We start from the raw sequence: 23,608 nt of genomic DNA, 5'->3' as shown, positions 1-23,608 counted from the left end.
ACCCATCCCCTCCTCTCTCTCCAGGATGCTGGTCTGAATGCCTCTCAACCCATCCCCTCCTCTCTCCCCAGGTCTCCAGGATGCTGGTCTGAATGCCTCTCTAACCTATCCCCTCCTCTCTCCCCAGGTCTCCAGGATGCTGGTCTGAATGCCTCTCTAACCCATCCCCTCCTCTCTCCCCAGGTCTCCAGGATGCTGGTCTGAATGCCCTCAACCCTATCCCCTCCTCTCTCCCCAGGTCTCCAGGATGCTGGTCTGAATGCCTCTCTAACCTATCCCCTCCTCTCTCCCCAGGTCTCCAGGATGCTGGTCTGAATGCCTCTCTAACCCATCCCCTCCTCTCTCCCCAGGTCTCCAGGATGCTGGTCTGAATGCCTCTCTAACCCATCCCCTCCTCTCTCCCCAGGTCTCCAGGATGCTGGTCTGAATGCCTCTCTAACCCATCCCCTCCTCTCTCCCCAGGTCTCCAGGATGCTGGTCTGAATGCCTCTCTAACCTATCCCCTCCTCTCTCCCCAGGTCTCCAGGATGCTGGTCTGAATGCCTCTCAACCCATCCCCTCCTCTCTCCCCAGGTCTCCAGGATGCTGGTCTGAATGCCTCTCAACCCATCCCCTCCTCTCTCCCCAGGTCTCCAGGATGCTGGTCTGAATGCCTCTCTAACCTATCCCCTCCTCTCTCTCCAGGATGCTGGTCTGAATGCCTCTCTAACCTATCCCCTCCTCTCTCCCCAGGTCTCCAGGATGCTGGTCTGAATGCCTCTCTAACCCATCCCCTCCTCTCTCCCCAGGTCTCCAGGATGCTGGTCTGAATGCCTCTCTAACCTATCCCCTCCTCTCTCCCCAGGTCCCCAGGATGCTGGTCTGAATGCCTCTCTAACCCATCCCCTCCTCTCTCCCCAGGTCTCCAGGATGCTGGTCTGAATGCCTCTCTAACCTATCCCCTCCCTCTCTCTCCAGGATGCTGGTCTGAATGCCTCTCTAACCCATCCCCTCCTCTCTCCCCAGGTCTCCAGGATGCTGGTCTGAATGCCTCTCTAACCCATCCCCTCCTCTCTCCCCAGGTCTCCAGGATGCTGGTCTGAATGCCTCTCTAACCCATCCCCTCCCTCTCTCCCCAGGTCTCCAGGATGCTGGTCTGAATGCCTCTCTAACCCATCCCCTCCTCTCTCCCCAGGTCTCCAGGATGCTGGTCTGAATGCCTCTCTAACCCATCCCCTCCTCTCTCCCCAGGTCTCCAGGATGCTGGTCTGAATGCCTCTCTAACCTATCCCCTCCTCTCTCCCCAGGTCTCCAGGATGCTGGTCTGAATGCCTCTCTAACCCATCCCCTCCTCTCTCTCCAGGATGCTGGTCTGAATGCCTCTCTAACCCATCCCCTCCTCTCTCTCCAGGATGCTGGTCTGAATGCCTCTCTAACCTATCCCCTCCTCTCTCCCCAGGTCTCCAGGATGCTGGTCTGAATGCCTCTCTAACCCATCCCCTCCTCTCTCCCCAGGTCTCCAGGATGCTGGTCTGAATGCCTCTCTAACCTATCCCCTCCTCTCTCCCCAGGTCTCCAGGATGCTGGTCTGAATGCCTCTCTAACCTATCCCCTCCTCTCTCTCCAGGATGCTGGTCTGAATGCCTCTCTAACCCATCCCCTCCTCTCTCTCCAGGATGCTGGTCTGAATGCCTCTCTAACCTATCCCCTCCTCTCTCTCCAGGTCTCCAGGATGCTGGTCTGAATGCCTCTCTAACCCATCCCCTCCTCTCTCCCCAGGTCTCCAGGATGCTGGTCTGAATGCCTCTCTAACCTATCCCCTCCTCTCTCCCCAGGTCTCCAGGATGCTGGTCTGAATGCCTCTCTAACCCATCCCCTCCTCTCTCCCCAGGTCTCCAGGATGCTGGTCTGAATGCCTCTCTAACCTATCCCCTCCTCTCTCCCCAGGTCTCCAGGATGCTGGTCTGAATGCCTCTCTAACCTATCCCCTCCTCTCTCTCCAGGATGCTGGTCTGAATGCCTCTCTAACCCATCCCCTCCTCTCTCTCCAGGATGCTGGTCTGAATGCCTCTCTAACCCATCCCCTCCTCTCTCTCCAGGTCTCCAGGATGCTGGTCTGAATGCCTCTCTAACCTATCCCCTCCTCTCTCCCCAGGTCTCCAGGATGCTGGTCTGAATGCCTCTCTAACCTATCCCCTCCTCTCTCCCCAGGTCTCCAGGATGCTGGTCTGAATGCCTCTCTAACCTATCCCCTCCTCTCTCTCCAGGATGCTGGTCTGAATGCCTCTCTAACCCATCCCCTCCTCTCTCCCCAGGTCTCCAGGATGCTGGTCTGAATGCCTCTCTAACCCATCCCCTCCTCTCTCCCCAGGTCTCCAGGATGCTGGTCTGAATGCCTCTCTAACCCATCCCCTCCTCTCTCCCCAGGTCTCCAGGATGCTGGTCTGAATGCCTCTCTAACCCATCCCCCCTCCTCTCTCCCCAGGTCTCCAGGATGCTGGTCTGAATGCCTCTCTAACCTATCCCCTCCTCTCTCCCCAGGTCTCCAGGATGCTGGTCTGAATGCCTCTCTAACCCATCCCCTCCTCTCTCTCCAGGATGCTGGTCTGAATGCCTCTCTAACCCATCCCCTCCTCTCTCTCCAGGATGCTGGTCTGAATGCCTCTCTAACCTATCCCCTCCTCTCTCCCCAGGTCTCCAGGATGCTGGTCTGAATGCCTCTCTAACCCATCCCCTCCTCTCTCCCCAGGTCTCCAGGATGCTGGTCTGAATGCCTCTCTAACCTATCCCCTCCTCTCTCCCCAGGTCTCCAGGATGCTGGTCTGAATGCCTCTCTAACCTATCCCCTCCTCTCTCTCCAGGATGCTGGTCTGAATGCCTCTCTAACCCATCCCCTCCTCTCTCTCCAGGATGCTGGTCTGAATGCCTCTCTAACCTATCCCCTCCTCTCTCTCCAGGTCTCCAGGATGCTGGTCTGAATGCCTCTCTAACCCATCCCCTCCCTCTCCCCAGGTCTCCAGGATGCTGGTCTGAATGCCTCTCTAACCTATCCCTCCTCTCTCCCCAGGTCTCCAGGATGCTGGTCTGAATGCCTCTCTAACCCATCCCCTCCTCTCTCCCCAGGTCTCCAGGATGCTGGTCTGAATGCCTCTCTAACCTATCCCCTCTCCTCTCTCCAGGATGCTGGTCTGAATGCCTCTCTAACCCATCCCCTCCTCTCTCTCCAGGATGCTGGTCTGAATGCCTCTCTAACCCATCCCCTCCTCTCTCTCCAGGTCTCCAGGATGCTGGTCTGAATGCCTCTCTAACCTATCCCCTCCTCTCTCCCCAGGTCTCCAGGATGCTGGTCTGAATGCCTCTCTAACCTATCCCCTCCTCTCTCCCCAGGTCTCCAGGATGCTGGTCTGAATGCCTCTCTAACCTATCCCCTCCTCCTCTCTCCAGGATGCTGGTCTGAATGCCTCTCTAACCCATCCCCTCCTCTCTCCCCAGGTCTCCAGGATGCTGGTCTGAATGCCTCTCTAACCCATCCCCTCCTCTCTCCCCAGGATGCTGGTCTGAATGCCTCTCTAACCTATCCCCTCCTCTCTCCCCAGGTCTCCAGGATGCTGGTCTGAATGCCTCTCTAACCCATCCCCTCCTCTCTCCCCAGGTCGGACAGTGTCTGAGGACTGCCAGGGGGAGATGTTGGAGTACCGGAGGATGCTGATAGAGGATTTCTCTCTGAGTCCAGAAGTAGTGCTCCACTGTAGAGGGGAGATCGAGACCCACTGCTCCGGACTCCACAGGAAGGGACGTACCCTCCATTGTCTGATGAGGGGGGGCCGTGGGGACAAGGGCAGCACAGTGGACGGACTCTGTCAGAGCGCGGTGAGACGATGCACGCTGACGACACAGCGCCTTCAGAAAGTGTGTTACAACCTCAAATGGATTAAGTTGAGATGTCATTGGCCTACACACAATACCCTATAGTGGAGTGGTGTTTTGTTTTCTTCAAATTAATTACAAATGAAGATTTCACCATCAAAGGTGACTGTAAAACAGTTACAGTGTTTAGTGGAGAGAGAGAACTGAGGATGGATCAACAACATTGTCGTTACTCCACAATACTAACCTACATGACTTCAAAACAGTTACAGTGTTTAGTGGAGAGAGAGAACTGAGGATGGATCAACAACATTGTCGTTACTCCACAATACTAACCTACATGACTTCAAAACAGTTAGTGTTTAGTGGAGAGAGAGAACTGAGGATGGATCAACAACATTGTCGTTACTCCACAATACTAACCTACATGACTTTAAAACAGTTAGAGTTTAATGGCTGTGATGGGAGAGAACATAGTTACTCCACAATACTAAACTAAATGACAGAGTGAAAAGGAGGAAGCCTGTACAGAATAAAAAATATTCCAAAACATGTTTGTAACAAGGTGCTAAAGTGATACTGCAAAAAAATGTGGTAAAGAGATGAACACTTTGTAGTCAGGACAAAAAGCTATGTTTGGGGCAAATCCAATAAAACACATTACTCAGTAACACTCTACATATTTTCAAGCATAGTGGTGGCTGCATCATGTTATGGGTATGCTTGTCATCGTTAAGGACCGGGGAGTTTTTCAGGAATGGAATGGAGCTATTAGCACAGGCAAAATCCTAAAGGAAAACCTGGTCTGACCATCTGTGTGGCTCAGTCGGTAGAGCATGGCGCTTGCAACGCCAAGCGTCGTGGGTTCGATTCCCGCTGGGGCCACCCATATGTAAAAGTAGTGGCCCCAGCCGACTTGTAAGTCGCTTTGGACAAAAGCGTCTGCTAAATGGGATATATTATTATTTATATTATTATATTAAAACCTGGTTTAGTCCGCCTTCCACCAGACACTGGGAGATGAATTCACATTTTCAGCAGGACAATAACCTAAAACACAAGGCCAAATCTACACTGGCGTTGCTTACCAAGAAGACAGTGAATGTTCCTGATAGGCCCGAGTTACACTTTTAACTTAAATTTACTTGAAAATCTATGGCAAGACTTGAAAAGGTTTGTCTAGTAATGATCAACAACCAATTTGACAGAGCTTGTAGCATTTAGAAAATAATAATGGGCAAATGTTGGCCAATCCAGGTTTGGAAATCTCTTAGACCTGGAACAGGTGCTTGACTCAAGAGTGTGAATACGGATGTAAAGTATTGACTCAGGGGTGTGAATACGGATGTAAAGTATTGACTCAGGGGTGTGAATACGGATGTAAAGTATTGACTCGGGGGTGTGAATACGGATGTAAATGAGAGATTTCTGTTTAAAATGTTCTATATATTTACTAACTAAAAACATGTTTTTATAGGGTATTGTGTGTAGATGGGTGAGAACCCCAAAATCTATTTGGGCTGTAACAACAAAATGTAGAATAAGTCAAGGGGTATGAATACTTTATGACGGCACTGGACACACACAGACACACACAGACACAGACACACTGGAAACAGGCATGCATAGACACACATACAGATACACAGCAAATGGCATGAGCAGGCTCAACCTTTGTCTGGTTTCTAAAGATCTGTATTTGCTGTTCCTACTGACTAGGATGTGGAGATGGGGCTGATGGGGCTGTATGTGTTTTCATACACTGGAGATGGGGCTGATGGGGCTGTATGTGTTTTCATACACTGGAGATGGGGCTGATGGTGCTGATGGGGCTGTATGTGTTTTCATACACTGGAGATGGAGCTGATGGGGCTGTATGTGTTTTCATACACTGGAGATGGGGCTGATGGGGCTGTATGTGTTTTCATACACTGGAGATGGAGCTGATGGGGCTGTGTGTGTTTTCATACACTGGAGATGGGGCTGATGGAGCTGTATGTGTTTTCATACACTGGAGATGGGGCTGATGGAGCTGTATGTGTTTTCATACACTGGAGATGGAGCTGATGGAGCTGTGTGTGTTTTCATACACTGGAGATGGAGCTGATGGAGCTGTATGTGTTTTCATACACTGGAGATGGGGCTGATGGGGCTGATGGGGCTGTATGTGTTTTCATACACTGGAGATGGGGCTGATGGGGCTGTATGTGTTTTCATACACTGGAGATGGGGCTGATGGTGCTGTATGTGTTTTCATACACTGGAGATGGGGCTGATGGTGCTGTATGTGTTTTCATACACTGGAGATGGGGCTGATGGGGCTGATGGGGCTGTATGTGTTTTCATACACTGGAGATGGAGCTGATGGGGCTGTATGTGTTTTCATACACTGGAGATGGGGCTGATGGGGCTGATGGGGCTGTATGTGTTTTCATACACTGGAGATGGAGCTGATGGAGCTGTATGTGTTTTCATACACTGGAGATGGGGCTGATGGGGCTGATGGGGCTGTATGTGTTTTCATACACTGGAGATGGGGCTGATGGGGCTGTATGTGTTTTCATACACTGGAGATGGGGCTGATGGAGCTGATGGGGCTGTATGTGTTTTCATACACTGGAGATGGGGCTGATGGGGCTGTGTGTGTTTTCATACACTGGAGATGGGGCTGATGGGGCTGTGTGTGTTTTCATACACTGGAGATGGAGCTGATGGAGCTGTATGTGTTTTCATACACTGGAGATGGGGCTGATGGGGCTGATGGGGCTGTATGTGTTTTCATACACTGGAGATGGGGCTGATGGGGCTGTATGTGTTTTCATACACTGGAGATGGGGCTGATGGTGCTGTATGTGTTTTCATACACTGGAGATGGGGCTGATGGTGCTGTATGTGTTTTCATACACTGGAGATGGGGCTGATGGGGCTGATGGGGCTGTATGTGTTTTCATACACTGGAGATGGAGCTGATGGGGCTGTATGTGTTTTCATACACTGGAGATGGGGCTGATGGGGCTGTATGTGTTTTCATACACTGGAGATGGGGCTGATGGGGCTGTATGTGTTTTCATACACTGGAGATGGGGCTGATGGGGCTGTGTGTGTTTTCATACACTGGAGATGGGGCTGATGGAGCTGTGTGTGTTTTCATACACTGGAGATGGGGCTGATGGGGCTGTATGTGTTTTCATACACTGGAGATGGGGCTGATGGGGCTGTGTGTGTTTTCATACACTGGAGATGGGGCTGATGGAGCTGTGTGTGTTTTCATACACTGGAGATGGGGCTGATGGAGCTGTGTGTGTTTTCATACACTGGAGATGGGGCTGATGGGGCTGATGGGGCTGTATGTGTTTTCATACACTGGAGATGGGGCTGATGGAGCTGTGTGTGTTTTCATACACTGGAGATGGGGCTGATGGAGCTGTATGTGTTTTCATACACTGGAGATGGGGCTGATGGAGCTGTGTGTGTTTTCATACACTGGAGATGGGGCTGATGGGGCTGTATGTGTTTTCATACACTGGAGATGGAGCTGATGGTGCTGTATGTGTTTTCATACACTGGAGATGGGGCTGATGGAGCTGTATGTGTTTTCATACACTGGAGATGGAGCTGATGGGGCTGATGGGGCTGTATGTGTTTTCATACACTGGAGATGGGGCTGATGGGGCTGTATGTGTTTTCATACACTGGAGATGGGGCTGATGGGGCTGTATGTGTTTTCATACACTGGAGATGGGGCTGATGGGGCTGTGTGTGTTTTCATACACTGGAGATGGAGCTGATGGGGCTGTGTGTGTTTTCATACACTGGAGATGGGGCTGATGGGGCTGATGGGGCTGATGGGGCTGTGTGTGTTTTCATACACTGGAGATGGGGCTGATGGGGCTGTGTGTGTTTTCATACACTGGAGATGGGGCTGATGGGGCTGTATGTGTTTTCATACACTGGAGATGGGGCTGATGGAGCTGTGTGTGTTTTCATACACTGGAGATGGGGCTGATGGGGCTGTATGTGTTTTCATACACTGAGATGGGGCTGATGGGGCTGTGTGTGTTTTCATACACTGGAGATGGGGCTGATGGAGCTGTGTGTGTTTTCATACACTGGAGATGGGGCTGATGGAGCTGTGTGTGTTTTCATACACTGGAGATGGGGCTGATGGAGCTGTGTGTGTTTTCATACACTGGAGATGGGGCTGATGGGGCTGTGTGTGTTTTCATACACTGGAGATGGTGCTGATGGGGCTGTATGTGTTTTCATACACTGGATATGGGGCTGATGGAGCTGATGGGGCTGTATGTGTTTTCATACACTGGAGATGGGGCTGATGGAGCTGTGTGTGTTTTCATACACTGGAGATGGGGCTGATGGGGCTGTATGTGTTTTCATACACTGGAGATGGGGCTGATGGAGCTGTGTGTGTTTTCATACACTGGAGATGGGGCTGATGGAGCTGTATGTGTTTTCATACACTGGAGATGGGGCTGATGGAGCTGTGTGTGTTTTCATACACTGGAGATGGAGCTGATGGGGCTGATGGGGCTGATGGTGCTGTATGTGTTTTCATACACTGGAGATGGTGCTGATGGGGCTGTATGTGTTTTCATACACTGGAGATGGGGCTGATGGAGCTGATGGGGCTGTATGTGTTTTCATACACTGGAGATGGGGCTGATGGAGCTGTGTGTTTTCATACACTGGAGATGGAGCTGATGGGGCTGATGGTGCTGTATGTGTTTTCATACACTGGAGATGGGGCTGATGGAGCTGTGTGTGTTTTCATACACTGGAGATGGGGCTGATGGAGCTGATGGTGCTGTATGTGTTTTCATACACTGGAGATGGAGCTGATGGGGCTGATGGTGCTGTATGTGTTTTCATACACTGGAGATGGGGCTGATGGGGCTGTGTGTGTTTTCATACACTGGAGATGGGGCTGATGGGGCTGATGGGGCTGTGTGTGTTTTCATACACTGGAGATGGGGCTGATGGAGCTGTGTGTGTTTTCATACACTGGAGATGGGGCTGATGGAGCTGTGTGTGTTTTCATACACTGGAGATGGGGCTGATGGAGCTGTGTGTGTTTTCATACACTGGAGATGGGGCTGATGGGGCTGTGTGTGTTTTCATACACTGGAGATGGGGCTGATGGAGCTGATGGGGCTGTATGTGTTTTCATACACTGGAGATGGGGCTGATGGAGCTGTGTGTGTTTTCATACACTGGAGATGGGGCTGATGGAGCTGTGTGTGTTTTCATACACTGGAGATGGGGCTGATGGAGCTGATGGGGCTGTATGTGTTTTCATACACTGGAGATGGGGCTGATGGGGCTGTGTGTGTTTTCATACACTGGAGATGGGGCTGATGGAGCTGTGTGTGTTTTCATACACTGGAGATGGGGCTGATGGGGCTGTGTGTGTTTTCATACACTGGAGATCGGGCTGATGGGGCTGTGTGTGTTTTCATACACTGGAGATGGGGCTGATGGAGCTGATGGGGCTGTATGTGTTTTCATACACTGGAGATGGGGCTGATGGAGCTGTGTGTGTTTTCATACACTGGAGATGGTGCTGATGGGGCTGTATGTGTTTTCATACACTGGATATGGGGCTGATGGAGCTGATGGGGCTGTATGTGTTTTCATACACTGGAGATGGGGCTGATGGAGCTGTGTGTGTTTTCATACACTGGAGATGGGGCTGATGGAGCTGTATGTGTTTTCATACACTGGAGATGGGGCTGATGGAGCTGTGTGTGTTTTCATACACTGGAGATGGAGCTGATGGGACTGATGGGGCTGTGTGTGTTTTCATACACTGGAGATGGAGCTGATGGGGCTGATGGGGCTGATGGTGCTGTATGTGTTTTCATACACTGGAGATGGTGCTGATGGGGCTGTATGTGTTTTCATACACTGGAGATGGGGCTGATGGAGCTGATGGGGCTGTATGTGTTTTCATACACTGGAGATGGGGCTGATGGAGCTGTGTGTGTTTTCATACACTGGAGATGGAGCTGATGGGGCTGATGGTGCTGTATGTGTTTTCATACACTGGAGATGGGGCTGATGGAGCTGTGTGTGTTTTCATACACTGGAGATGGGGCTGATGGGGCTGATGGGGCTGTATGTGTTTTCATACACTGGAGATGGGGCTGATGGAGCTGTGTGTGTTTTCATACACTGGAGATGGAGCTGATGGGGCTGATGGTGCTGTATGTGTTTTCATACACTGGAGATGGGGCTGATGGTGCTGATGGTGCTGTATGTGTTTTCATACACTGGAGATGGAGCTGATGGGGCTGATGGTGCTGTATGTGTTTTCATACACTGGAGATGGGGCTGATGGTGCTGATGGAGCTGTGTGTGTTTTCATACACTGGAGATGGGGCTGATGGGGCTGTGTGTGTTTTCATACACTGGAGATGGAGCTGATGGGGCTGATGGGGCTGTATGTGTTTTCATACACTGGAGATGGGGCTAATGGGGCTGTATGTGTTTTCATACACTGGAGATGGGGCTGATGGGGCTGTGTGTGTTTTCATACACTGGAGATGGGGCTGATGGGGCTGTGTGTGTTTTCATACACTGGAGATGGGGCTGATGGAGCTGTATGTGTTTTCATACACTGGAGATGGGGCTGATGGGGCTGTATGTGTTTTCATATACTGGAGATGGGGCTGATGGAGCTGTATGTGTTTTCATACACTGGAGATGGGGCTGATGGAGCTGTGTGTGTTTTCATACACTGGAGATGGGGCTGATGGGGCTGTATGTGTTTTCATATACTGGAGATGGGGCTGATGGAGCTGTATGTGTTTTCATACACTGGAGATGGGGCTGATGGAGCTGTGTGTGTTTTCATACACTGGAGATGGAGCTGATGGGGCTGATGGTGCTGTATGTGTTTTCATACACTGGAGATGGAGCTGATGGGGCTGATGGAGCTGTATGTGTTTTCATACACTGGAGATGGGGCTGATGGGGCTGTATGTGTTTTCATACACTGGAGATGGGGCTGATGGAGCTGTATGTGTTTTCATACACTGGAGATGGGGCTGATGGAGCTGTATGTGTTTTCATACACTGGAGATGGAGCTGATGGTGCTGTATGTGTTTTCATACACTGGAGATGGAGCTGATGGTGCTGTATGTGTTTTCATACACTGCCGCAGCCCTTACAGTAGAAATCTAGTAGTATTGTTATTGTAAATCTAGTAGTATTGTTATTGTAAATCTAGTAGTATTGTTATTGTAAATCTAGTAGTGGTGTTATTGTAAATCTAGTAGTGGTGTTATTGTAAATCTAGTAGTGGTGTTATTGTAAATCTAGTAGTGGTGTTATTGTAAATCTAGTAGTATTGTCCCTCAGCTCCAGACCTTGATCCAGTCAGCTGATCCTGGATCAGACTACAGGATAGACCGGGCCCTGAACGAAGCCTGTGAGTCTGTTATCCAGACGGCCTGCAAACACATCCGCAGCGGGGACCCCATGTGAGTACCATCTCACACACACACACACACACACACACACACACACACACACACACACACACACACACACACACACACACACACAAGAACAATCGCATGCACACACATTTGTGTGTACTGTGATCTCAGATGCACGCAGACACAGACGCTGAGTAAATGCACACCTGTCTTTTCTACCTGTGATGGTTGGCGGCACCTCCAGCTGTGTCTTTCCTGCTGTGTCAGTCTGTTCAGAATAAAGGGGTTTGTTACCTGGCAGGAATATCACTGTTGTCTTTGTCTTGAACAACAGGCCACTGGCAGGAATATCACTGTTGTCTTTGTCTTGAACAACAGGCCACTGGCAGGAATATCACTGTTGTCTTTGTCTTGAACAACAGGTCACTGGCAGGAATATCACTGTTGTCTTTGTCTTGAACAACAGGCCACTGGCTGGAATATCACTGTTGTCTTTGTCTTGAACAACAGGCCACTGGCAGGAATATCACTGTTGTCTTTGTCTTGAACAACAGGCCACTGGCAGGAATATCACTGTTGTCTTTGTCTTGAACAACAGGCCACTGGCAGGAATATCACTGTTGTCTTTGTCTTGAACAACAGGCCACTGGCAGGAATATCACTGTTGTCTTTGTCTTGAACAACACGCCACTGGCAGGAATATCACTGTTGTCTTTGTCTTGAACAACAGGCCACTGGCAGGAATATCACTGTTGTCTTTGTCTTGAACAACAGGCCACTGGCAGGAATATCACTGTTGTCTTTGTCTTGAACAACAGGCCACTGGCAGGAATATCACTGTTGTCTTTGTCTTGAACAACACGCCACTGGCAGGAATATCACTGTTGTCTTTGTCTTGAACAACAGGCCACTGGCAGGAATATCACTGTTGTCTTTGTCTTGAACAACAGGCCACTGGCAGGAATATCACTGTTGTCTTTGTCTTGAACAACAGGCCACTGGCAGGAATATCACTGTTGTCTTTGTCTTGAACAACAGGCCACTGGCGGGAATAGGCTCCCGAGTGGCGCAGCGGTCTAAGGCGCTGGATCTCAGTGCTAGAGGTGTGACTACAGACCCTGGTTTGATTCCAGGCTGTATCACTACCGGCCGTGATTGGGAGTCCCATAGGGCGGCGCACCATTGGCCCAGTGAGAGAAAATGTACTTTTTACTCCATACCTCACACCCACAAGTACTCGTTAAATTTTGACATTCTGGTTATCCGCAAATTATTTATTTTTTCAAACAGAAAACCGCGCCGTATGGTTTGATTAATATAATGAATTTGAAATGGTTTGTACTTTTACTTTTGATACTTAAGTATTTTTAAAACCAAATACTTTTAGACTTTCACTCAAGTAGTATTTTACTGGGTGACTTTCACTCAAGTAGTATTTTACTGGGTGACTTTCACTCAAGTAGTATTTTACTGGGTGACTTTTACTCAAGTAGTATTTTACTGGGTGACTTTCACTTTGAAATGAGTTGCAAAATGAATAGGAAATATAGTGAAGACAAGGTTATAAATAATGATTTTAAAATGAAATAATAATTGTGTCCTTCAAACTTTGCTTTCGTCAAAGAATCCTCCATTACAGTATTGCAGACCTTTGGCATTCTAGTTGTCAATGTGTTGAGGTAATCTGAAGAGATTTCACCCCATGCTTCCTGAAGCACCTCCCACAAGTTGGATTGGCTTGATGGGCACTTCTTACCGTACCATACGGTCAAGCTGCTCCCACAACAGCTCAATAGGTTTGAGATCCGGTGACTGTGCTGGCCACTCTATTATAGACAGAATACCAGCTGACTGCTTTGTTCGGCACGGTGTCAGTAATATGTTCGGCACGGTGTCAGTAATATGTTCAGGCTGGGCACGGTGTCAGTAATATGTTCGGCACGGTGTCAGTAATATGTTCGGCACGGTGTCAGTAATATGTTCGGCACGGTGTCAGTAATATGTTCGGCACGGTGTCAGTAATATGTTCAGGCTGGGCACGGTGTCAGTATGTTCGGCACGCGGTGTCAGTAATATGTTCAGGCTGGGCGCGGTGTCAGTATGTTCGCACGGTGTCAGTAATATGTTGCACGGTGTCAGTAATATGTTCGGCGCGGTGTCAGTAATATGTTCGCACGGTGTCAGTAATCTGTTCGGCACGGTGTCAGTAATCTGTTCGGACGCGGTGTCAGTAATCTGTTCGCACGGTGTCAGTAATCTGTTCGGCACGGTGTCAGTAATATGTTGCACGGTGTCAGTAATATGTTCAGGCTGGGCACGGTGTCAGTAATCTGTTGACACGGTGTCAGTAATCTGTTGGGCACGGTGTCAGTAATCTGTTCGGCACGGTGTCAGTAATCTGTTCGACGCGGTGTCAGTAATCTGTTGCACGCGGTGTCAGTAAAATGTTCGCACGGTGTCAGTAAAATGTTGCACGGTGTCAGTAAAATGTTCAGGCTGGGCACGGTGTCAGTAATATGTTCAGGCTGGGCACGGTGTCAGTAATATGTTCAGGCGGCACGGTGTCAGTAATATGTTCAGGCTGGGTAACGGTGTCAGTAAATATGTTCGGCACGGTGTCAGTAATATGTTCAGGCTGGGCACGGTGTCAGTAATATGTTCGGCACGGTGTCAGTAATATGTTCAGGCACGGTGTCAGTAATATGTTGGCACGGTGTCAGTAATATGTTCGCACGGTGTCAGTAATATGTTCGCGGTGTCAGCACGGTGTCAGTAATATGTTCGGCACGGTGTCAGTAATCTGTTCGGCACGGTGTCAGTAATCTGTTGCACGGTGTCAGTAATCTGTTGACGCGTGTCAGTAATACGGTGTCAGTAATCTGTTCGCGGTGTCAGTAATCTGTTCGGCACGGTGTCAGTAATCTGTTCGGCACGGTGTCAGTAATCTGTTCGCGCGGTGTCAGTAATCACGGTGTCAGTAATATGTTGACGCGGTGTCAGTAATCTGTTGACGCGGTGTCAGTAATCTGTTCGCGCGGTGTCAGTAATCTGGGCACGGTGTCAGTAATCTGTTGCACGGTGTCACGGTGTCAGTAATGTTCTGTGTCAGTAATCTGTTCGCACGGTGTCAGTAATCTGTTCGGCACGGTGTCAGTAATCTGTTCGGCACGGTGTCAGTAATCTGTCGCACGGTGTCAGTAATCTGTTCGGCACGGTGTCAGTAATCTGTTCAGGCTGGGCACGGTGTCAGTAATCTGTTCGGCACGGTGTCAGTAATCGGTGTCAGTAATCGGCACGGTGTCAGTAACGGTGTCAGTAATCTGTTCGCACACGGTGTCAGTAATATGTTCAGGCTGGGGCGGTGTCAGTAATCTGTTCGCGGTGTCAGTAATCTGTTCGCACGGTGTCAGTAATCTGTGTCGGTAATCTGTTCGCACGGTGTCAGTAATCTGTTCGGCGCGGTGTCAGTAATATGTTCGCGCGGTGTCAGTAATCTGTTCGCACGGTGTCAGTAATCTGTTCGCACGCGGTGTCAGTAAAATGTTCGCACGGTGTCAGTAAAATGTTCGCACGGTGTCAGTAATATGTTCAGGCTGGGCACGGTGTCAGTAATATGTTCAGGCTGGGCACGGTGTCAGTAATATGTTCAGGCTGGGCACGGTGTCAGTAATATGTTCGCACGGTGTCAGTAATATGTTCAGGCTGGGCACGGTGTCAGTAATATGTCGGACGTGTCACGGTGTCAGTAATATGTGTCCGTAAAATGCACGGTGTCAGTAAAATGTTCGGCACGCGGTGTCAGTAATATGTTCGGCACGGTGTCAGTAATATGTTCAGGCACGGTGTCAGTAATATGTTCAGGCTGGGCACGGTGTCAGTAAAATGTTCGGTGTCACGGTGTCAGTAATATGTTCAGGCTGGGCACGGTGTCAGTAATATGTTCAGGCTGGGCACGGTGTCAGTAATCTGTTCAGGCTGGGCACGGTGTCAGTAATATGTTCGGCACGGTGACAGTAATATGTTCAGGCTGGGCACGGTGTCAGTAATATGTTGCACGGTGTCAGTAATATGTTCGCGCGGTGTCAGTAAAATGTTCGCGCGGTGTCAGTAATATGTTCAGGCACGGTGTCAGTAATATGTTCGGCACGGTGTCAGTAAAATGTTCGGCACGGTGTCAGTAAAATGTTCGGCACGGTGTCAGTAATATGTTCAGGCTGGGCACGGTGTCAGTAATATGTTCAGGCTGGGCACGGTGTCAGTAATATGTTCAGGCTGGGCACGGTGTCAGTAATATGTTCAGGCTGGGCACGGTGTCAGTAATATGTTCAGGCTGGGCACGGTGTCAGTAATATGTTCGGCGCGGTGTCAGTAATATGTTGCACGCGGTGTCAGTAATATGTTGACGCGGTGTCAGTAATATGTTGACGGTGTCAGTAATATGTTCGGTGTCACGGTGTCAGTAATATGTTCGGCACGGTGTCAGTAATATGTTCAGGCTGGGCGCGGTGTCAGTAATATGTTCTGGGCACGGTGTCAGAAATATGTTGGCACGGTGTCAGTAAAATGTTCGGCACGTTGTCAGTAAAATGTTCGCACGGTGTCAGTAATATGTTCAGGCTGGGCACGGTGTCAGTAATATGTTGGGCACGGTGTCAGTAAAATGTTGCACGGTGTCAGTAAAATGTTCGCACGGTGTCAGTAATATGTTCAGGCTGGGCACGGTGTCAGTAATATGTTGACGCGGTGTCACGGTGTCAGTAATATGTTCGGTGTCAGGCACGGTGTCAGTAAAATGTTCGGCACGGTGTCAGTAAAATGTTCGGCACGGTGTCAGTAATATGTTCAGGCTGGGCACGGTGTCAGTAATATGTTCGGCACGGTGTCAGTAATATGTTCGGCACGGTGTCAGTAATATGTTCGGCACGGTGTCAGTAATATGTTCAGGCTGGGCACGGTGTCAGTAATATGTTCAGGCTGGGCACGGTGTCAGTAATATGTTCGGCACAGTGTCAGTAAAATGTTCGGCACGGTGTCAGTAATATGTTCAGGCTGGGCACGGTGTCAGTAATATGTTCGGTGTCAGTAATATGTGTCAGTAATATGCGCGGTGTCAGTAATATGTTCGGCACGGTGTCACGCGGTGTCAGTAATATGTTCAGGCTGGGCACGGTGTCAGTAATATGTTCGGCACAGTGTCAGTAATATGTTCAGCACGGTGTCAGTAATATGTTCAGGCTGGGCACGGTGTCAGTAATATGTTCGGCACGGTGTCAGTAAAATGTTCGGCACGGTGTCAGTAATATGTTCAGGCTGGGCACGGTGTCAGTAATCTGTTCGGCACGGTGTCAGTAATATGTTCGGCACGGTGTCAGTAATATGTTCGGCACGGTGTCAGTAATATGTTCGGGCACGGTGTCAGTAATCTGTTCGGCACGGTGTCAGTAATCTGTGCAGGCTGGGCACGGTGTCAGTAATCTGTTCAGGCTGGGCACGGTGCCAGTAATCTGTTCGGCACGGTGCCAGTAATCTGTTCGGCACGGTGTCAGTAATCTGTTCGGCACGGTGTCAGTAATATGTTCGGCACGGTGTCAGTAATATGTTCGGCACGGTGTCAGTAATATGTTCAGGCTGGGCACGGTGTCAGTAATCTGTTCAGGCTGGGCACGGTGTCAGTAATATGTACGGCACGGTGTCAGTAATCTGTTCGGCACGGTGTCAGTAATCTGTTCGGCACGGTGTCAGTAATATGTTCGCACGGTGTCAGTAATATGTTGCACGGTGTCAGTAATATGTTCGGCACGGTGTCAGTAATATGTTGACACGGTGTCAGTAATCTGTTCGGCACGGTGTCAGTAATCTGTTGACGCACGGTGTCAGTAATCACGGTGTCAGTAATCTGTTCGACACGGTGTCAGTAATCTGTTCGGCACGGTGTCAGTAATCTGTTCGGCACGGTGTCAGTAATCTGTTCGGCACGGTGTCAGTAATCTGTTCAGGCTGGGCACGGTGTCAGTAATCTGTTCGGCACGGTGTCAGTAATCTGTTCGGCACGGTGTCAGTAATATGTTGTGTCAGGCTGGGCACGGTGTCAGTAATCTGTTCACGGTGTCAGTAATATGTTCGACACGGTGTCAGTAATATGCACGGTGTCAGTAATCTGTTCAGGCTGGGCACGGTGTCAGTAATCTGTTCAGGCTGGGCACGGTGTCAGTAATATGTGTCAGTAATATGCACGGTGTCAGTAATATGTTCGGCACGGTGTCAGTAATATGTTGACGCGGTGTCACGGTGTCAGTAATATGTTGCACGGTGTCAGTAATATGTTCGGGCACGGTGTCAGTAATATGTTCGCACGGTGTCAGTAATATGTTCGGCACGGTGTCAGTAATATGTTCAGGCTGGCACGGTGTCAGTAATATGTTCAGGCTGGGCACGGTGTCAGTAATATGTTCAGGCTGGGCACGGTGTCAGTAATCTGTTGCACGGTGTCAGTAATATGTTGGCACGCGGTGTCAGTAATATGTTAGGCGGCACGGTGTCAGTAATATGTTCGCACGGTTTCAGTAATATGTTCGGCGCGGTGTCAGTAATCTGTTCAGGCGGTGTCAGTAATATGTTGGCGCGGTGTCAGTAATATGTTCGGCACGGTGTCAGTAATATGTTCAGGCTGGGCACGGTGTCAGTAATATGTTCGGCACGGTGTCAGTAATATGTTCGGCACGGTGTCAGTAATATGTTCAGGCTGGGCACGGTGTCAGTAATCTGTTCGGCACGGTGTCAGTAATCTGTTCGGCACGCGGTGTCAGTAATCTGTTGGCGCGGTGTCAGTAATCTGTTCGGCACGGTGTCAGTAATCTGTTCGGCACGGTGTCAGTAATCTGTTCGGCACGGTGTCAGTAATCTGTTCGGCACGGTGTCAGTAATATGTTCGGCACGGTGTCAGTAATATGTTCAGGCTGGGCACGGTGTCAGTAATATGTTCGGCACGGTGTCAGTAATCTGTTCAGGCTGGGCACGGTGTCAGTAATATGTTCGGCACGGTGTCAGTAATATGTTCGGCACGGTGTCAGTAATATGTATGGCACGGTGTCAGTAATATGTTCGGCACGGTGTCAGTAATATGTTCGGCACGGTGTCAGTAATATGTTCGGCACGGTGTCAGTAATATGTTCGGCACGGTGTCAGTAATATGTTCGGCACGGTGTCAGTAATATGTTCGGCACGGTGTCAGTAATATGTTCGGCACGGTGTCAGTAATATGTATGGCACGGTGTCAGTAATATGTTCGGCACGGTGTCAGTAATATGTTCGCACGGTGTCAGTAATATGTTCGCACGGTGTCAGTAATATGTTCGGCACGGTGTCAGTAATATGTTCGGCACGGTGTCAGTAATATGTTCGGCACGGTGTCAGTAATATGTTCGGCACGGTGTCAGTAATATGTTCGGCACGGTGTCAGTAATATGTTGGGCACGGTGTCAGTAATATGTTCAGGCTGGGCACGGTGTCAGTAATATGTTCAGGCTGGGCACGGTGTCAGTAATCTGTTCGGCACGGTGTCAGTAATATGTTCGGCACGGTGTCAGTAATATGTTCGGCACGGTGTCAGTAATATGTTCAGGCTGGGCGCGGTGTCAGTAATCTGTTCAGGCTGGGCGCGGTGTCAGTAATATGTACGGCACGGTGTCAGTAATCTGTTCGCACGGTGTCAGTAATCTGTTCGCACGGTGTCAGTAATCTGTTCGGCACGGTGTCAGTAATCTGTTCAGGCACGGTGTCAGTAATATGTTCGGCACGGTGTCAGTAATATGTTCAGGCTGGGCACGGTGTCAGTAATATGTTCGGCACGGTGTCAGTAATATGTTCTGGGCACGGTGTCAGTAATATGTTGACGCGGTGTCAGTAATATGTATGGCGCGGTGTCAGTAATATGTTGGCACGGTGTCAGTAATATGTTCGCACGCGTGTCAGTAATATGTTCGGCACGGTGTCAGTAATATGTTGACGCGGTGTCAGTAATATGTTCGCACGGTGTCAGTAATATGTTCGGCACGGTGTCAGTAATATGTTCGGCACGGTGTCAGTAATATGTTGCACGGTGTCAGTAATATGTTCCGGCACGGTGTCAGTAATATGTTCGGCACGGTGTCAGTAATATGTTGGCGCGGTGTCAGTAATATGTTCAGGCTGGGCACGGTGTCAGTAATATGTTCAGGCTGGGGCGTGTCAGTAATCACGGTGTCAGTAATATGTTGGCACGGTGTCAGTAATATGTTGATGCGGTTTCAGTAATATGTTGATGCGGTTTCAGTAATATGTTCAGCGGTGTCAGTAATCTGTCCGGCACGGTGTCAGTAATATGTTCAGCACGGTGTCAGTAATATGTTGGGCACGGTGTCAGTAATATGTTCAGGCTGGGCACGGTGTCAGTAATATGTTCACGGTGTCAGTAATATGTTCGGCACGGTGTCAGTAATATGTTCAGGCTGGGCACGGTGTCAGTAATCTGTTCAGGCTGGGAGCGGTGTCAGTAATATGTTCGGCACGGTGTCAGTAATATGTTGGCACGGTGTCAGTAATATGTTCGGTGTCAGTAATCACGGTGTCAGTAATCTGTTCGGTGTCAGTAATCACGGTGTCAGTAATCTGTTCGCACGGTGTCAGTAATATGTTCAGGCTTGGCGGTGTCAGTAATATGTTCGGCACGGTGTCAGTAATATGTTCAGGCTGGGACGGTGTCAGTAATATGTTGGCACGGTGTCAGTAATATGTTCGGCACGGTGTCAGTAATATGTTCTGGCACGGTGTCAGTAATATGTTCGGCACGGTGTCAGTAATATGTTCGGCACGGTGTCAGTATGTTGCGCACGGTGTCAGTAATATGTTCAGGCTGGGCACGGTGTCAGTCATATGTTCGGCACGGTGTCAGTCATATGTTCGGCACGGTGTCAGTAATATGTTCGACACGGTGTCAGTAATATGTTCGCACGGTGTCAGTAATATGCGGCACGGTGTCAGTAATATGTACGCACGGTGTCAGTAATATGTTGGCACGGTGTCAGTAATATGCTGGGCACGGTGTCAGTAATATGTTCGACGCGGTGTCAGTAATATGTTCGCGCGGTGTCAGTAATATGTTCGACGCACGGTGTCAGTAATATGTTGACACGGTGTCAGTAATATGTTCGGCACGGTGTCAGTAATATGTTCGCACGCGGTGTCAGTAATATGTTCAGGCTGGGCGCGGTGTCAGTAATATGGTGGCGCGGTGTCAGTAATCTGTTGACGCGGTGTCAGTAATCTGTTGCACGGTGTCAGTAATCTGTTCGCACGGTGTCAGTAATCTGTTCGACGCGGTGTCAGTAATATGTTCGCGCGGTGTCAGTAATCTGTTCGGCGCGGTGTCAGTAATATGTTGGCACGGTGTCAGTAATCTGTTCGACACGGTGTCAGTAATCTGTTCGGCGGTGTCAGTAATCTGTTCGACACGGTGTCAGTAATATGTTGGCACGGTGTCAGTAATCTGTTGGCACGGTGTCAGTAATCTGTTCGGCACAGTGTCAGTAATCTGTTCGCACGGTGTCAGTAATATGTTCGGCACGGTGTCAGTAATCTGGAAACGCGGTGTCAGTAATCTGTTGACGCGGTGTCAGTAATCTGTTCGGCACGGTGTCAGTAATATGTTGGCACGGTGTCAGTAATATGTTGGCACGGTGTCAGTAATATGTTCGCACGGTGTCAGTAATCTGTTCGGCACGGTGTCAGTAATCTGTTGGCACGGTGTCAGTAATATGTTCGGCACGGTGTCAGTAATCTGTTGGGCACGGTGTCAGTAATCTGTTGGGCACGGTGTCAGTAATCTGTTCGGCACGGTGTCAGTAATATGTTCAGGCTGGGCACGGTGTCAGTAATCTGTTGGGCACGGTGTCAGTAATATGTTCAGGCTGGGCACGGTGTCAGTAATATGTTCAGGCTGGGCACGGTGTCAGTAATATGTTGGCACGGTGTCAGTAATATGTTCGGTGTCAGTAATATGTTCGGCACGGTGTCAGTAATATGTTCGAACGGTGTCAGTAATATGTTCAGGCTGGGCACGTGTCAGTAATATGTTCGCACGGTGTCAGTAATATGTTGAGCACGGTGTCAGTAATCTGTTCGGCACGGTGTCAGTAATCTGTTCGGCACGGTGTCAGTAATCTGTTCGGCACGGTGTCAGTAATCTGTTCGGCACGGTGTCAGTAATCTGTTCGGCACGGTGTCAGTAATCTGTTCGGCACGGTGTCAGTAATCTGTTCGGCACGGTGTCAGTAATCTGTTCGGCACGGTGTCAGTAATCTGTTCGGCACGGTGTCAGTAATCTGTTCGGCACGGTGTCAGTAATCTGTTCGGCACGGTGTCAGTAATATGTTCGCACGGTGTCAGTAATATGTTCGCACGGTGTCAGTAATATGTTCGGCACGGTGTCAGTAATATGTTCAGGCTGGGCACGGTGTCAGTATGTTCGCACGGTGTCAGTAATATGTTGCACGGTGTCAGTAATATGTTCAGGCACGGTGTCAGTAATATGTTCGCACGGTGTCAGTAATATGTTCGCGCGGTGTCAGTAATATGTTCGGCACGCGGTGTCAGTAATATGTTCAGGCTGGGCACGGTGTCAGTAATATGTTCGGCACGGTGTCAGTAATATGTTCAGGCTGGGCACGGTGTCAGTAATATGTTCGCACGGTGTCAGTAATCTGTTCAGGCTGGGCACGGTGTCAGTAATCTGTTCAGGCTGGGCACGGTGTCAGTAATCTGTTCGCGGTGTCAGTAATCTGTTGGCACGGTGTCAGTAATCTGTTCGCGCGGTGTCAGTAATCTGTTCGGGGATGGGCACGGTGTCAGTAATATGTTCGGCACGGTGTCAGTAATATGTTCAGCACGGTGTCAGTAATCTGTTCGGCACGGTGTCAGTAATATGTTCGGCACGGTGTCAGTAATATGTTCGGCACGGTGTCAGTAATCTGTTCAGGCTGGGCACGGTGTCAGTAATATGTTCGGCACGGTGTCAGTAATATGTTCGGGCACGGTGTCAGTAATATGTTCGGGCACGGTGTCAGTAATATGTTCGGCACGGTGTCAGTAATATGTTCGGCACGGTGTCAGTAATATGTTCGGCACGGTGTCAGTAATCTGTTCAGGCTGGGCTGCAGGGAACTTTCACATCTCTCTGTTTGTTCTGAGACTGTTTTTAATCATCTCAGCTCTTCGCAAGACAGAGTTGTGGTTGTAAAGGGATGGAGAAGCTTCTAATTGGCTCGTTCATCCCCCTTCCTGTCCACTCTAACTGTTCTCCAGGTCGTTCATCCCCCTTCCTGTCTACTCTAACTGTTCTCCAGGTCGTTGCTGGATGTGTTGTTAGTCAATTGGCCCAGAGGCGTCCGGGTTGGTGGAGGGTTTGGCCCAGCGGGGTCCGGGTTAGTGGAGGGTTTGGCCGGCAGGGATGTCCTTGTCCCATGTCCTTGTCCCATCGCGCACTAGCGACTCCTGTGGCGGGCCGGGCGCAGTGCATGCTGACACTGTCGCCAGGTGTTTCCTTTGACACGTTGGTGCGGCTGGCTTCCGGGTTAAGTTGGCATTGTGTCAAAAAGCAATTTGGCTTGGTTGGGTTGTGTTTCGGGGGATGCATGGCTCTCGACCTTCGCCTCTCCCGAGTCCGTACGGTAGTTGCGGTGATGGGACAAGACTGTAACTACCAATTGGAAACCACAAAATTGGGGAGAAAAAGGGGTAGAGGAAAAAATATATATAAAATAATGTTTGTAAAAAGTTGCATTTGACATGTCGGGAGACGTCTATAGAAACAGAACCTCTAGTTCTGTGGCGACGTCATGGTGTCTCTTGGGATTTATTGTGACCTTTTTGATTGGTTGATAAAGTCATTTCCATATTGTGTGTGTGTGTGTGTAGGATCCTGTCTTGCCTGATGGAGCACCTGTATACAGAGAAGATGGTGGAGGACTGTGAACGCAGACTACTGGAGCTGCAGTACTTCATCTCTAGAGACTGGAAGTAAGTTAACCACGACCTCTGACCCCTAACCCCTGACTGTGAACGCAGACTACTTCATCTCTAGAGACTGGAACTAAGTCAACCACCTATTGCCAATGTCTGTCTATGGAGATTGCATGGCGGTGTGCCTTAACCTTAAATTAAAGCTGCAATAGGTAACTTTTTTTGGGAGAACCGACCAAATTAACATAGAAATGTGAGTTATAGATCTGTCATTCTTAATGAAATCAAGTCTAAACATGCTGACCAGACC

General features: G+C 49.6%; 1 protein-coding gene across 1 annotated transcript in view; it reads left to right on the top strand.

Annotated features, from left to right (window-relative positions):
• The window catches only part of LOC135533703 (Golgi apparatus protein 1-like), a gene marked incomplete at its 5' end in the record, with an annotated part of 48,563 nt that extends 25,204 nt beyond the window's left edge, over window positions 1–23,359 (top strand). The window contains 3 exons of the mRNA XM_064960969.1: window positions 3,632–3,849; window positions 11,225–11,346; window positions 23,254–23,359. Of these exons, the coding sequence (XP_064817041.1) occupies window positions 3,632–3,849; window positions 11,225–11,346; window positions 23,254–23,359 (446 nt within the window). The remainder of the gene's footprint in view (window positions 1–3,631; window positions 3,850–11,224; window positions 11,347–23,253) is intronic.
• Window positions 23,360–23,608: the final 249 nt, after the last annotated feature.

This window comes from Oncorhynchus masou, unplaced genomic scaffold (genome assembly GCF_036934945.1).
Source record: "Oncorhynchus masou masou isolate Uvic2021 unplaced genomic scaffold, UVic_Omas_1.1 unplaced_scaffold_2605, whole genome shotgun sequence".
Lineage (NCBI taxonomy): Eukaryota > Metazoa > Chordata > Actinopteri > Salmoniformes > Salmonidae > Oncorhynchus > Oncorhynchus masou.
The sequence above is the reverse complement of the archived record's forward strand: the minus strand, read 5'-3'. Positions and strand labels throughout refer to the sequence as shown.